The sequence below is a fragment of the Engystomops pustulosus genome, chromosome 7 (genome assembly GCF_040894005.1).
Source record: "Engystomops pustulosus chromosome 7, aEngPut4.maternal, whole genome shotgun sequence".
Taxonomy (NCBI): domain Eukaryota; kingdom Metazoa; phylum Chordata; class Amphibia; order Anura; family Leptodactylidae; genus Engystomops; species Engystomops pustulosus.
In genome coordinates, this window is record NC_092417.1 from 44,897,364 (window position 1) to 44,913,970 (window position 16,607).

Here is a 16,607-nt window from a genome sequence, read left to right on the forward strand (position 1 = left end):
TTCCCTATAACTGATATAAAAATAAATAAAATTATAAACATGATCCCAATGTATCAAAATATAAAAATGGTTATTCCCTGCGGTAAACCCTGTAACAGAAATAGCGCCCAAATGTCAGAAACACCATTTTTTTTGCCAATTTGCAACACATTAAAAATGTAATAAAGTTATCAAAAGGTCATGCAGTCCCCAAAATGGTAGCAATGAAAATGACAGGGCAAAATAAAGAATTTATATTTACACACAAGTTTTTCATTTTTTCGTCACAAAGAAGTACAATTTTTTACAAAGGAAAAAAAGCCCTCATACAGCTCTGTAAACGTAAAAATAAAAAAAGTTAAGGATTAAGTAAAGAATGGAAAGGCATAAAACTAAAATGATGTGATCCTTAAAGGGTTAATCCACCAAATATTGTTTTGATACAAACCAACCTATATGTTTGACGTCCATTCGTAAGAAGTGACAGAGAATGTGCATTACTATAATATGTCATTTAACATAAAAGATGATAAATGTAGATGATTTTCCTTGAGTGAAATAAAATGCTTTCCTTTGAGCTAAAAGCTTTAATAATATAAAGACTCGACAAATAACAGCTTCACCGTTCTCCAGATACGGGCACATACTGTATTTTCGGAAGTGGTTTGTAAAATTATACAGTACTATTTGCTGTAGCTGGAAACCTTAAATAATCCTTACATAAGTGCATGTAGAATAGCGGGCAGCTGGGAGATGCCATTCCTGGGACACGTCTTTCATTCACCAGGGAGAATAATGTAGGTTTCACTCTCACACTTACGTGGTATCAGTTCAGAGCTTTTAGCAGTAGTATAGGGAAAAAGGCTATGTATGAAATAGAATAGTAGGGTTGTGACTAGACCGTTAGCTGACCAGCTGTCAATATGGAATTGGAAACAATAGACCTACTGCTCTACCGGTGCATTGAGCCCAAAAATGGCAAATCATGGCTTCATGGTTAGATAGCACATTTAGAATCATTATGGGAATTTTTTCTATAAATACTATAATTAATACTATACTACTAATACTATAAATTCTATAATGACTTAATTATTCTCTTTTTATTGGAGAGGTAAAGGTCAACATGCAGAAGAGCCCAAGTATGTATGTCCACATCATACAACGTAATAGTATTCACACAATTGTCCTCTACGTAGAAATATAGGGGCTTATTTACTAAGGGTCGTAGATCACACTTTCATCGGACTGTTCGCCGTTTTTGGCGATTGCACGGCTTTGACAGGTATTTAACAGGTGCCAGCACTGGCATTGTATCACACACAAGTGGTTTTTGGTGCAGCTGCGCTGGCTTCCATGTGGCACAAATTGGGGGCCGTGCCGTCGGATGATTCGACTGATTCGGACTGAGCGCAGGATTTTACTTTTTGACATGCAGGATATCGGGCGCACGATCTTAGTGAATCGCGGCACAGTGCATTATCGTTGGACAATGCACTTTCGATGAACTCTGTCGGACAAGTAAGTAAATGTGCCCCAGAATGTCAATTCCGTATAAGACTTCTTTTTTTTTTAGCATAGTTATGCTAGAATATTACTCTAATATATTTGGGGGGGTGGATGGGGGGTTGTAGAACTTCAACGACAGTTTTCCTCCCTTACACCAGTTCCATGCCAGGTGAACGTGAGGGGAGGCACACCTAGTGGCACAGTGGGATGGTATGGGTATTCCACCTATACACGGCACCTAAATGGCGTAGAACTGCCCCTCCAGAACAGCCAGCGGGGGCAGAAATTATATTATATACTGGTGCACCTAGCACCAACGTATGACCAATCTCCCCCATTCTTCTGTATGAGGATAGATAACATGAGGAATAATCATAATAATGACACAAAGGGAACATGATCCTGAAGAAGGTTTTTATCATGAGGGCAGATTTACTAATCTTGTCTAACATTTAGAGTAATTTATAGTTTGGAAATTGTAGTCTGCTTGGCGTAGGAAAGTAGAGAAGAAAGTAAGAAGATAATCTGGGAAACAGAAAGAGCGAAGTTTGAGAAAAATTAAGTGTGAAATGTATAGATGACATTAGGGGTGGCTGTGAGTATTTGGCTGACAAGAGATCATAAGATCCTATGGTAAATGTAGTTTCTATGGAATGTAAAGCATAGAAGCCAGATTGTAATGGGTTTTCTCAGAAAGTATATGTCCAGATGTTGTGGAAGTTTAAAAGCAAACACAAAGAGTGGGCTTCTTGAGAAATGGGTTGACTAGAACATGCCGTTATATCAAAGGGAGAGCTCCAGATAATATACTGAAAATTTGTTGGGAATAACAGGTGCTACATAGAAGTAACAGATGAAGGAAGATATGTTCAAGATGAAATGTGGAAGGGGGGATTGTCGGGTATCACTTTATGGAAAGCATACGCTTAGGAGGTAGATTAGTAGCAATACTTGTTAACTTGTAAAGATTGTAAATGTGCAACATACAGAGTATTGAAGAAACTCCAGGTATATGTGATACTTTCCCTATCAGAACTGAGGAGAACTAGTGCAAAGTTAGTTTGGGGTGAATGCAAAATTGTCATATATATTGCTTAATGTTACAGACAGTCTCTTTAAAGGAAACCTACCATCCGGGATCTATCTAACAAGGTGGTTCCTACTATGAAGCTTATCCCCTTACTGTATGTGGCTAATACAAGAATTTATTTAAGAAAAATTACATTCTCATTGTGAAACAAAGTAGATAGGAGCCTGGCGGGGACACCCTGATAGGTGTCTGCATCCGTTTTTTAACATCCACAAAAACCTACTTCAATCTCTGCCCAATTGTTTTCCCAGCAACATTTGAGAGAAAACTGCATACGGATGTCATGCTAAGCCATGATTAAGATATTCTATTGAAACGCGTAGGCTTTGCCTGCAGAGCCTTGTATTTGTCTTCAATGTTCCTGTTCTATTCCTCCATATGTTTTTACAGTTTTGCTAATAAATACTAACTTTTTTTATGGGATTGTTGCATCTGAAGCTGGATTTTTTTCTTCTTTTGGAATCATCTGCTGTCCATTTTTTTTTTGCAAGTCTATTGACTATGGAGGTCTGTGGTCTGTATGTGTGAAAAACTGCCATTTTTTTACCCTGTCTGCACATTCGTAAAACAAAAACAGACATGTGAACAGACACATTAAAATCTATTTAAAAAAATGGATAGCATACTGAACGGCCATCTGAGTGAGCCCTTCCTGGTTTGGCTTTTAACCCACATCATGTCACCGGGCTTATTGAAAGTCAGACATTGGTGAAAAAGAATCCCCAGAGGAGCATGCATGCCTTGAAGTCTCTTTAGGCCCCAAGAGGTGGCAAATCCAATCTCCATAATGAAAATTAACTTGTAAGACAAAAAGTACATCATTGGCAGAAACTTTTACAGCCAAAGGTTTATTTTTTAATTGTAGTTCTTTACAAAAATAATGAACATTTGCATTTGAGAATATTGAAGTTAGTAAACATTATGGCAACATATCTTTATGTGAAAGAATTTAAAGGATGAGTATCCAAACTATTCATGGCCGAATCCTTGTCTTTCGGATCTTCCGAGATGTTAAATTAATCCTTTGGGATGTAACAGTCTCCAGTAGATGGCATACTTAAACAAGTCTAGTTAAGGTAGTTATTAACTTCTCCATGTATCTAAATCATCTATACAGCACATGACTTGTACACATACACATTTCTCTTCATATCCAAGGCTAACTGGTAACTGGCCTCCCACTTATCAGACAATGTGCAGAGGCCTTGCATTGTCCTGTAAATCATAGGATATGTTAATAATTAATATGACTTCCCACTAGGCTGTTCAATTATAGTAATTATCATAGAGCCATGAGATTGACTTATCAGTCCCTTGATACCTGGTTCTTCTGAGTCATTGTCTCAATGTAACACATCACAGGTTTCTACTTTCACCCAACTTCTTACAGTTTTAGTTGTATCTGTCAGATTAATGATACTGTGAAACCATTTATAATTCACCTCTTGTTCCGAAACCTCAAAATGGCAAATTAATTAACTCACATACTTCACAAAGCCTTACTTCACAATACCTCAGAGGATCGATATGAAAGCAGAAAGAAAAATCGATTCTAAAGGGAAGATGTAGTTTAAAACTTCCGAAGATGATAGTCTGTGGTGTGAAATGATTTAGTGATTCCTCCAACATTCCTTCCGGGTTTGTGTTCTGGTTTCTAGTTATGGCACATGCTCTTTTTCTAACTGTGATCCTCAACCTTTCTGTAAGAAAGTTCTGCTAGGTGCATAAATATTTGCATACATAGGTCCCTGTGTTCCCTGCCCCCTTGTCTCACTGCTTTGGGAAGTTAGAAGTAGAAGAAGAAATAAATGGGGGTTCTGACCAACATGTTAACCTTCCATCAATGAAGAAGACTTTACTCCAGGTCCAGTGCATTACGGGTAACCCCCAATACCCCGGACAGAAGTCTTCTCCATTGATCCATGAAAGGCAACACAACCATAATTCCTATGTTTCCTTTTCATGTTCTGACTACTACAACTATATTTAATGAATTTACAGTTTTAAAGGGAATACGCCATTTAAATTAAACCACCTAAAATAAACACTTCCTAGAAAACTATGATTAAAAAGCTTTGCCCCTTTTACATAAATGTTTCCTTTTTCTATGGCTGCAATGTTAAAAAAAATCAGTTTGTAAACTTATATGCAGCTCACCTGGGAAGAGTCCAATGATATTAATGGTGTCCTGCATATTACATTTTACTGGCACTGCCCCGCCTCCTTGTTCACGATTGACAGGTCTCACTGCTAAGACATGCTGCTGTGCGGAACTAGTAATTAGAGATCGTCTGCCAATGTTCAACTACAGATATATACAGCGCTGTTTTCTTATAATTTGAGATTGAATCAAGTGATTCAATATTTGACACTGTTCCTTGCTGGACCGTTGGGCGAAGGAGTTCTGTAACGACATTGAGCACTTCATCATGTCATGTGACCAGGATGATGTCTTCTAAGATCCTTTATTCCCGGTAGCATTTGCTTTACCCAGTAACGTAAACATCTACCTCATGTGTGTATCTGATCACATGAGATTACATCATACCTTCATGGAGGATAGAGCAGGGCACGCCTCTTCTGATGCCAGGAAGGATAACATAAATTAGATTTTATGGCGATGTAAGGGAAACTATTTTTAGCTAAAAGGTGGCATTTAGTTAATAGGCTCAATGGGAACCTGTCACTAGTGAAATTGTATTATTTGTGTATTAATTATTAAATTGTGTATTTGTGAAAAATGTGGATACAGATTCATTTTCTCTAAATTGGGAGATTTGGGGTGTCGATTAGAACTTCAACATTGTACACTCACATTCATGTATTCAAGTAATTAAAGGTCCAATAAAAATATATATTATGATTATACTGATTATTACCCAATTTGTGTCCTTGAAATGGGGAAGCTCCTAACTGGTTCTTGTGATACAAGGAAACCATCTATCTACAAAACTCCAAAGCTACATAGAGCTCATAGTTATATGAGGGGCAACATGGTGGCTTAGTGGTTAGCATTACAGCCTTGCAGCACTGAGGTCATGGGTTCAAGTACCAGGGTCAACATCTGAAAAGAGTTTGTATGTTCTCTCTGTGTTTGCGTGGGTTTCTTCTAGGTCCTCCGGTTTCCTCCTACACCCCAAAACATACTGGTAGGATGATAAGATTGTGAGCCCCATTGGGGACAGGGACCAATTTGCCAAACTCTGTGCATCGCTGTGCAATCTGTGTGCCCTATATAAATAAAGGAATTATTAGTAGTAGTATGGAACAGTATTTCTAAGAGCTACACTGTAGGACATATGTTGTGCTATCACTTAATCATCTTGATATAGGATATAGATTCTATTTCAGGTGATCATATATATACATTACAATTCCTGCTGGGAGTTCTGGGTTTCCTATTCTAATATATAATGTATTGTACATCAGCAGGACTGCTGTTTTATGTTAGCATCCACTTCTGTAACTTATAGCAGATGGTGGAATCTGACTAGAAGTGAAATTTATATGACTTGTTGATGATATGCTTTCTTTGCCATCTACAGTTGCTGATTGGTGCTCAGGACTCCATGCTGAATCCATCTTTACACCTGGCTTATCCATAACTAGTGTGGCTTTGAGTGATGAGGAGGAGAGGATCTTATCTCGGCCAAAACATGCAGGTAAGAGCAAAATAAAATGTAAGCAATTAAATTATATTTAAAAATAATGGAGTTGAAGACATTAAGCCAGGCTTGAGTTGTGTTCATTCTTATAGGAGCTCTTCATTATACAAGCTTTTGCCCAGTTGCAGGAAATATAGATATTTTTCAACAAAATGTCCATAAATCAGTAAAGTGAAAATTGTTTTCCTGCATATAAATTTCAAAATAGCTAAGAAAAGTCACTATTGGCCTGAGATGAGTTAATTTTAGAGCCTGGATGGGGAGCGTTACTTCAGCTACAGTATACCCATGGTGTCATTGTAAAGATGAAAATCGAATCTTTTAAAATGCATCATGCAACCAGAAAGCATGGCAAATGGAGATTAGCCTGGGGGGCAAGATAAAACCTCTGCTAGGAGCTAAACACCTGCAGATAGCTAATTACCGTAAATTAGAGAATTGCTTCGTTTTGCTTAGTGCTGACTTAGGCAAAAGTTTTTACACTTTACAGTTGTACTTTAAGCTAATATTTTTAAAACAATATAGAATTTACATTAGTTTTCACCTAATGATGCACCAAAGCAAATATGGCTTTTATGATCAAATGTTTTTTGAGGAGCTTGGTAGATGTATTACAAGATGATACAAGTGAGGGGCCTGAAATTAGCACTAACTTTTCAATGAACTTTGCATAAATCAATAGAACCAGGGAATACAATATACTCGTACACATCAAATTTACTAGCTTGACACTTCCCCATTGTGATATAAAGGATTTCACACTAAACTCTCTGTAGAATTCTAGAAGGAAGCTCCTTCAATAATCAGATTTCCTAGAACCTTTGCAGAGAAGGGAGGGTTCGAAGTGAGTTACAACAGTTACCACTCCCGTTGGGCGCTGTGCACCCATTGCCGTCTATGGGGGACGTACACTCACCGGCCACTTTATTAGGTACACCATGCTAGTAACGGTTGGACCCCCTTTTGCCTTCAGAACTGCCTCAATTCTTCCTGGCATAGATTCAACAAGGTGCTGGAAGCATTCCTCAGAGATTTTGGTCATGTGACATGATGGCATCACACAGTTGCCACAGATTTGTCGGCTGCACATCCATGATGCGAATCTCCCGTTCCACCACATCCCAAAGATGCTCTATTGGATTGAGATCTGGTGACTGTGGAGGCCATTTGAGTACAGTGAACTCATTGTCATGTTCAAGAAACCAGTCTGAGATGATTCCAGCTTTATGACATGACGCATTATCCTGCTGAAAGTAGCCATCAGATGTTGGGTACATTGTGGTCATAAAGGGATGGACATGGTCAGCAACAAAACTCAGGTAGGCTGTGGCGTTGCAACGATGCTCAATTGGTAGCAAGGGGCCCAAAGAGTGCCAAGAAAATATTCCCCACACCATGACACCACCACCACCAGCCTGAACCGTTGATACAAGGCAGGATGGATCCATGCTTTCATGTTGTTGACGCCAAATTCTGACCCTACCATCCGAATGTCGCAGCAGAAATCGAGACTCATCAGACCAGGCAACGTTTTTCCAATCTTCTACTGTCCAATTTCGATGAGCTCAGTTTCTTGTTCTTAGCTGAAAGGAGTGGCACCCGGTGTGGTCTTCTGCTGCTGTAGCCCATCTGCCTCAAAGTTTGACGTACTGTGCGTTCAGAGATGCTATTCTGCCTACCTTGGTTGTAACGGGTGGCAATTTGAGTCATTGTTGCCTTTCTATCAGCTCGAACCAGTCTGCCCATTCTCCTCTGACCTCTGGCATCAACAAGGCATTTCCGCCCACAGAACTGCCGCTCACTGGATGTTTTTTCTTTTTCGGACCATTCTCTGTAAACCCTAGAGATGGTTGTGCGTGAAAATCCCAGTAGATCAGCAGTTTCTGAAATACTCAGACCAGGCCTTCTGGCACCAACAACCATGCCACGTTCAAAGGCTCCAAATCACCTTTCTTCCCCATACTGATGCTCGGTTTGAACTGCAGGAGATTGTCTTGACCATGTCTACATGCCTAAATGCACCTAGTTGCCGCCATGTGATTGGCTGATTAGAAATTAAGTGTTAACGAGCAGTTGGACAGGTGTACCTAATAAAGTGGCCGGTGAGTGTATATACGCCCCCCATACGGCAGTGTGAATGTAGCCTAACACAAAGAGCTTGCACTGGAGCTATATATAATAAGTTTTGTAATCCCAGTCAACACCTTTAAGTAAGATTTAAGTTGTATTTTGGCTTGAAGCTTTTTTCAGCTATCCATAAATGATAGATAAGGCAGAGCCCCCACTGATCAGAACAGGAAACACCAGTCCACCATTCCCCGAACTGCAGGACTGTGGAAGGAAAAATAGGGTGAATGCTCAATTACCAATCAGGTTATACTCTTCGAGGCCAAACTCAATAGCAAATCGATAAACACATCGGTTAGACCCGGTTGTGGAGATTATGGAGAAAATGGCCTTAAATTGCCTTAAAAATAGCTTTATTTAGATGTCTCATAGACCACAATGCCTTTCAAATCTGCAATCTCAATGGGGCAGATTTACTTACCCGGTCCATTCGCGATCCAGCGGCGTGTTCTCTGCGCTGGATTCGGGTCCGGCCGGGATTTATTAAGGCAGTTCCTCCGACGTCCACCAGGTGGCACTGCTGCGCTAAAGAGCATCGGAACGCACTGGAATACACCGAGCCAGGCTGAGTGAAGGTAAGCGCTAGCTTCGCAACACATTTTTTGTTTTAAATGCGGCAGTTTTTCCGAATCCGTCGGGTTTTTGTTTGGCCACGCCCCCCGATTTCCGTCACGTGCATGCCAGCGCCGATGCGCCACAATCCGATCGCCTGCGCCAAAATCCCGGGGGAAATCGGGCAAATCGGAAATATTCGGGTAACACGGCAGGAAAACGCGAATCGGACCCTTAGTAAATGACCCCCAATGTCTACATTTCATCATTGAAGCATACAGAATACCATCTTTTTACTGAACTCCCTTCCTCTTTCCTATTACAGGAGAATCCTGTGACTTTAAAACTCATTGCCCTTGGAAATCATCTACAAGTATGGATGGCAAGCCGCACTGGGCGCAAACGGTGGTCAGGGAATTAGCACCCCAACAACAGACACTTCTACTAGAGAACAAGCCTACAGCAGGAAACCTTGATGGTAAGAAAGGATATGTACTTTTTTATTTTCAGGCATTTAAAAATATCCAATTCTAATTTGTCATTTTTGATTTTCATTTTTTTCTGTTTTCAATTGATTTTCCCTATCAGTTATGAAATATGCAAATCTGCAGGGTATGGCTGCCAAGAATATAATGCATGATAATGCAGGAGATAGCAAGGGTATGACTTGATCTTTACCATGCAAATATATACAGACAGAACAAAGGTGGATTTCATTATTAACATATTTATTGCATTGTTGTGTAAGGAAAGGAGAATTTAGTGATTGCTAAAACCCATTATGGTATTGAATTGCTATTAAAATAAGAAAATGTCTGCAAAAAAATAAAAAGCAGTTGTCTGAAATTATATATATAACATATTCTAACATCATAAATCTCTCATTTATTCTACGGTCACTGATTGTGGACATGGTAGGGTGTAGTAGGGTGTAGTAGAAGTAATCGACATTAGATTTATATGAAGAACCCTATGAACACATTTACGATCCTGGAAGGAGCATATGATGCCCAAAAAGGGACTGAACTTTCTGTATCTGCTGTGCCTCCCCTGATTTATAAGGCTATCCTAGTATTTTGCCATGATAGATCGTGGAGGATCGTTACAATAGAGGCCAAGATGTATCCCACTGTGTGCACATTGTCCTGGGATAGTTTGGGATACATTGTCCTGTTCCTCCTTTCCCCCCTGAAAGTGGTGACCATTGGTAGTGTCATCTCTAGGGACCTTTCTGAGTGTATGCACAGTGGAGGCTGGGGAATGGATGCAATATATGTTACATCCATCCCCAAGAACCTCCATTGGCCACTGCTGAGCATATACATTCTCAGAAGGAGGAAGCAGGATGGAAAGATGTAGTTTTTGACTATATCCATCTTGTGCTTTCCACAGTATACAACGTAATTTGTGCAGAAAAAGGCAAAAACTATACTCCAGTATATGTCTATGTATACAAGCGTTTTCCTGGTGTATATGCTGAGATTTTACAAAAAATTTGATGTGAATGTGGCCACAAACTCTAACCTAGACAAAGTCCAATGCCACCTCATTTGTAATAATAGGCCCCACTCAGGCCAGATGTCCCCAAAACCAAATTCTTTTTAACGTATCAATTGGGAGATTCCTGGCAGTGAAGTTTAGATTTCAATATGCGAGTAAAAGGTCGAAATACCAGGAGATTATCAGAATAAAATCCACAGTAGGACAACACCGTCTTCTATTTCAGAGATGTTATTTTCTGTATTGCCTTCTTTTACAGATGGAATCCTATTTCTAAACACAAGTCAGACACCGATAAAAGGAAATTGCGTTGTGTCCCGACTACTCAGTCCCTTGTACCCAAGAAGTTCTGAGACCTGTCAGCTAGAACTGTCCCTATACTCAGTGGAAGATTACACCGCACAAACATTAATGGTCACGGTGCATGAGAAAACGTCAAATCTCACTGTAACATTACCACCCTTCAAGGATGCCACAGCGGGGAACAGGTGAGACTTACCTCTAGGACACCTCAATAGTCCTATTGAGGGAGGAGAGAGACTATAAACATATTTTCAGAATGCATTATGAATAGATAGATAGAGCTAGTACCTAGTGGTCAAGTCAGTCGCCTCTTCATGCTGTAACATGGTTGTGAAGGTCTATTGGATATTGAATGGTAAAATAGGTGCAACTCAATGTACTCCATTCACAAGTAGAATATTGTTAACCACTTTACATAAATCAGACAGAAGATCGATAGCGAGTCATTGCAGGACTTCTCTTTTCCCTTGTGTTTTGAGCATTATTGCTGCAGTGTGATACGTCTTGGCTGCTTATGTAAGGGACAAAGCTTCTGATTCCATTAATAAAATTGAATTGGCTCCAGGGTGCCTGCCCGGGACCAGTAACTGCACTGCAGGCTCTGTGCTGCATAAGCTTTGATCTGAATGTAATTTCAATTGGCACATCTGAGAACATCGTGACCAAAACAGTTGGACATACGCGGCAGTATGATGTCATCTCTTACACACTCACAGTCAATCATTTGGATGCCCGTAGAACTATTTATATCATATGATTATTATCAACCCAATCAGCATCAATATACATTCTCCTTTACATTGGCTGTTTTTCTGTAATGTCATGTCAGCTCTTTTCCAAGTCATAAAGATGTTCTACACACTAGAGAAATACACAGCTCTAGTCATGGCTAGGTTTGCCTTCACCTTGTCCCTATGAGTGATATATTGGTTGTTATCAAGGGTGAACCACCTATGTCACTTATCTGATATGACTCCCGAGGTCACTGTTATTTATCCATTACCTGCCATATGGGGAACAGGTTTTTGTTGCAGACCTATCTCAGGGGTAACATCAGCTCAGTCACAGCTGTTTTAGAAAGGTCAAGAGACACTGCTAAGTGGTTCCAAAGGAACAGGCAAAAATGCACTCAGAAAACAAGTCAAGGTCAGAGCAAATAGAGTACAGCCTGGCAGAGGTCAAGGCAGTCTTAACATTTTTATCAACAATTAATGAGATTAATTTCTGCAAATCTGATGATGGCTTTCCTTTAAAGTTCTGTATAACACTTGAAGGGGTATTCTCAACTGGGCATTCACAAGTAATTTAATTCATCTGCCATATATAAACATTTTTTAATCCCATGTTCTTTAAAAAAAAAGCCCACATTTATCAAAAATAGTACAAACTGCACTATGTGCAGATTGCCTGTAGAGGGTGCAGTTTCATGAATAGTGGCACACGTTCTTCATGAATCTGGCGCACCAGAGTGCACCAACTTTTTTTAGTGCACCTTTAACATAGAGTGGTAGACGTAGCATGATAAATGTGTTGTCCGTGCGATGCAATGCCCCTTTCAGTGCAGAATTGCGTTGGGTATAGCGCAGCCAAGACACATATGTCTTTGACACTTTATAAATATAGGTGCAAGCAGTTTGCACTAAAAAGAATGTGCAAAGTCGGGAAAAAAACAATGCAGGATCTTTAATAAATTTGAGCCAATATCCTATAAATGTTGCCACGTTGTCCCTAGAAACAAGATAGTTGTACTTGGATATGACCACCCCTGCACTCCGGTAGTTGTGGCCAGACATGTGCTGTTTAGGCGCCCGACCACCTAGATTCAGCAATCCATAGGACGTCTGTGGGACATGCCGTAAATCCTGGACATTTCATATGCTAAAACTATTTGTTTCTATGCACAATCACTCCAGCAGAGGTGGTTGCATCCAAGGACAACAATCTAATTTTCAGGGGACCACATGGTTACATTCATTGGAAATTATCTTTACACAGGTACAATTTTCTAATAACATCCAACTGAAGAAATGGATACTTAGCAGTATTTTTCTAATTCATTGCAATGAAAATGGCACTAAATGCATTTTGGATATATGTTCCTTGTATTAGAAATGGTCAAAGTTCTTTTCAATGTTGCCAGTGTCCTTTCCAGTACAAATTCATCATCTCCTTGAACTTCTGTATAGGACTGTAAGCACTCGAAATCCATCTTTTGTTTTCTGGGCATCAGCTAAACGGGGTCAGAGTGAGCACAATATAGCACTTAAGAGATCCTCAGAACCAAGATGGGTTTGTGGTTACTCGATCAATATAAGAGGAGTCTATGGCTGATTTTAATGTAATTTATTATAATGAGAAAAGATGACAACTGTGTAGACACTACTTCTTGTTTTCATAAGTTTTTCTTAAGTCACGGCACAAAGTTAGTTTATTACATGACACCATTTATTTTGACATTTATAATGACTGCATGCTTGGAACAGGTCCGGAACACTAGAAGAGTAGAGCTCAGAACCAGGGAGAGTCATGAATTGCTTTAACACAAATCAACACAGGAGTAAAACAAAACTAATGATTTGAATAGGTCATTAGGATCAAATGGCATCCTGCCAATGGAAAATATGTTAGACACAGTGATTGCAACTAGCAGAAAGTTTCTTATAAATATGGAATAAAAGTAGATATTGGCTCTACCTCTAATATAATTGTACTGTGCAGATGCAAAATAGAGCAGGAAAGAATCCAAAATGATAACCCAGAAAATATATAAAATCTGCAGGATGACAAATATGACCCCATACAGTAAAGACAAATGAAGACAGATGATACAATTATAGGAAAAGTCCCATAAGACTAGACTGCTTCTCAGCAGAAAGAAGGGAGGGAGGAAAGAAAGATGGCTTCTATTTTCATTCTCAATAGCCCACATTTACTAAAGCCCCTGCGCTAGTTTTCTGTTAGACTTTGCGCATTCTTTTATGTGCAGACTCCTTGCACATGTACGTATAAAGTGTCCGCAACACAAAATTCTGCACATTAAGGGGCGTTCCAGTGCAAAGTTAGACTGCGCACAAAATTTATCATGCAGTGTCCGACAGAATTGTATTGCACACCCTTTGTTAAAGGTGCACCAAAAAAAGTTGGTGCACTCGGTCGAGCAGTGCAGGGGGCGCCAGATTCATGAAGAACGTGCACTGCAAGACATGAATCTGGCGCACCCTGAACATTACACAGGCAAAAAGCACATAGTGCAGTTTACACTGTTTTCGATAAATGTGGGTCAATGAGGCACATTTACTAAGGGTCCACACACCGCAGGGTTCCGTCAGGTAGCCCGACTATTTCCGATTTGCGCCGCATCTAACAGGGTTTTTTTGGCGCACTTGATCGGATTTTGGCGCAATTGCACCGACTTCATGCGTCACAAATCGGGGGCGTGGCCGTCGGACAACCCGACTAATTCGGACTAAGCACGGGATTTAAAATTCAAATTGTGTCGCAAGACATACACTCACATACACCGGGAAGAAGAGGTGAACTCCGGCGGACCTCAGTGGGGAAGCGACATATGCACAATATCAGGCACATGATCTTAGTGAATTGCACCAGACTTCATCCTTGTCGGACAACACACCAAGGGGATCGCGACAGGACCCAGTAAGTAAATGTGCCCCAAAAATTTAGGAATTATCAATGTGTTTCGGAAATTGTGTCTTAACCTTCATCTGAAGTCGTTACTTCCCTCTCCTTATAAAGCTTTTGACACTCTGCTCTTCTATAGACCGAATATCTCACACCAAGTGATATCCAGGTCTAGGTGGTGATGTCACTATCTCTCGCCTGGGGCCCTGAGACCACTCAGTCTGTCCCTTGTTAAGCTTACAAGTCCTGAGAATAAAATAAATCTTGTTTGACCTTCAAATATTTTACCCGCTCCTTAAAAAAGAAACAAAAATTACCCTATTTGGGAGCTCAATATTCAGTTGTGAACAAATATGTTATTACCAATGCCACTCCTTGCAGTTACCACACATCATGTAAAAAATGTACACATCCTGATTATTTTGCTTATAATTACACTTTTTAGAGCAGCGTTCCAGCAAAGGTTTCTTGTTCCCTGGTAGACAGCAATAACAAGAAATATGCCTTTGGATATAGTGGTTTTAACCCAAGCATACTTAGACACTGGTATATTCTTCTTCATGGAAAAAATTATATTTTGGTGCGTGAATAATGCTCTAATTTGCATAATTTTAAAAGTGCCTTTTTAAGAAAATTAATCCATTAAAAGCTAAATAAAGAAAGCATTCTGCTCCAGGGGGCACACGCCAGTGTATAAGTGTTCTTGGGTTAAAACCACTAAGTATGCAGTTGAATTCCTTTAATAAAGCAACAAACCAGTGGTAAATTGGAGAATTCAGGCACTTTGACCAGGATAAGTGATACACAGAGGAAATAATCTTCACAGAAGTAAACATCTTGTGACGTCCCGTGGTCTGTTTACTTCTGGTGGATGGAGGGGGCTGTGCAGACACTATGGGGCAGATTTACTTACCTGGTCCTGTCGCGATCCCACAGTGCGTTGTTCAACAAGGATTCGGGTCTGCCGCGATTCACTAAGGTCGTGTGTCCAATTTCCTGCATGTGTCGCTTCCCCGCTGAGATCCGCCGGAGTTCACCTTCTTCTTCCTGGTGCATGTAAGTGCTTGATCTTGCGACACAATTTTTGTTTTTAAATTCCACGGTTTGTCCGAATCCGTCGGGACGCCCCCTGATTTCTGTTGTATGCAAGCCAGCGCTGATGCGCCACAATCCGATCGCGTGCACCAAAAACCCGGGGCAATTCGGCGCACAAAGGAAATATTCGGGAAACCCGGCAGAATTGCGGTCCGGGGACCCTTAGTAAATGAGCCCCTATATGCACACTCCCTCCATCATAACCACTCCCAAATCTCTGGTTGGTCCTTCTGTTGATACAATTGCATGCCCTCCTTCCTCTGACATTAGAGTGGTTATGGTGGAGGGGGTGTGCACACAATAAATGTCTAAATAGCCCCCTCCATGTGCCAGAAGCTAGCAGGACACAGGACATTACAGGAAGTTCTTTGTCCTGCTGCCCATGGGTAATGTGACCCCTGACTGTCAGCTAATAAAAAGAAAACCTTATAAAAGTGAGTATAATATGGGTGGCCCTGTTAGGATCTCATATTTACCCAAAGTTTCCTTCAACTTGCCAACCCCTTTTATAGACATCAACCCTGAATAAAGGATGAAGGGTTCACTATGGGATAACAGCTGAATGTATCTGATCTCCTTGGGAGCCTTCTTCAGGTTACCTTTTTGAAAATATGTTTTTTTTCCACCCCCCTAATATTGCTCTTCTATATTTTGTACAGTAAAGGGCTTCAATTCTATTTCCGTCCAAGACTAGGAGATGGAGTTGGGACACGGTTTAGAATCAATCCTTTACGTCCAGGAATGCAGGAATGTAATTACAAAACCCTGTCTCGGTGGTAGTGGACCCCTGTGAAGATGCAATAAATGTCTCCTCAGATTTCCTAGATACGCTGGAGATACTTATCAGACTCACTAAGCTGTACATGTGGTGGGAGTGTTCCTTCGTTGCTTCTTTGTTTTGAGAGGTTTCTTCAATATATTCTGAGGGTAGTTGAGGTTGCTCTTTTGTTTTTCACAACACTCTCTGCTAATGGCCAAAAATATGTTATTCCTGCCCAACAATGGTTAGATGAAAACAAGGGAGATAAGAATAAGAGAGGATAAATCCTGTTACCTTTTTATACTACAGGCAGTCCCCGGGTTATATACAAGATAGGGTCTGTAGGTTTGTTCTTAAGTTGAATTTGTATGTAAGTCGGAACTGT

The 16,607-nt window shown here is 40.3% G+C and overlaps 1 protein-coding gene across 1 annotated transcript in view; it reads left to right on the plus strand.

Moving 5' to 3' along the window:
• LTK (leukocyte receptor tyrosine kinase) overlaps positions 1 to 16,607 on the plus strand; it is a 106,545-nt gene that overhangs the window by 45,711 nt on the left and 44,227 nt on the right. The window contains exons 2-4 of the mRNA XM_072115705.1: positions 6,124 to 6,240; positions 9,248 to 9,400; positions 10,682 to 10,910. Of these exons, the coding sequence (XP_071971806.1) occupies positions 6,124 to 6,240; positions 9,248 to 9,400; positions 10,682 to 10,910 (499 nt within the window). The remainder of the gene's footprint in view (positions 1 to 6,123; positions 6,241 to 9,247; positions 9,401 to 10,681; positions 10,911 to 16,607) is intronic.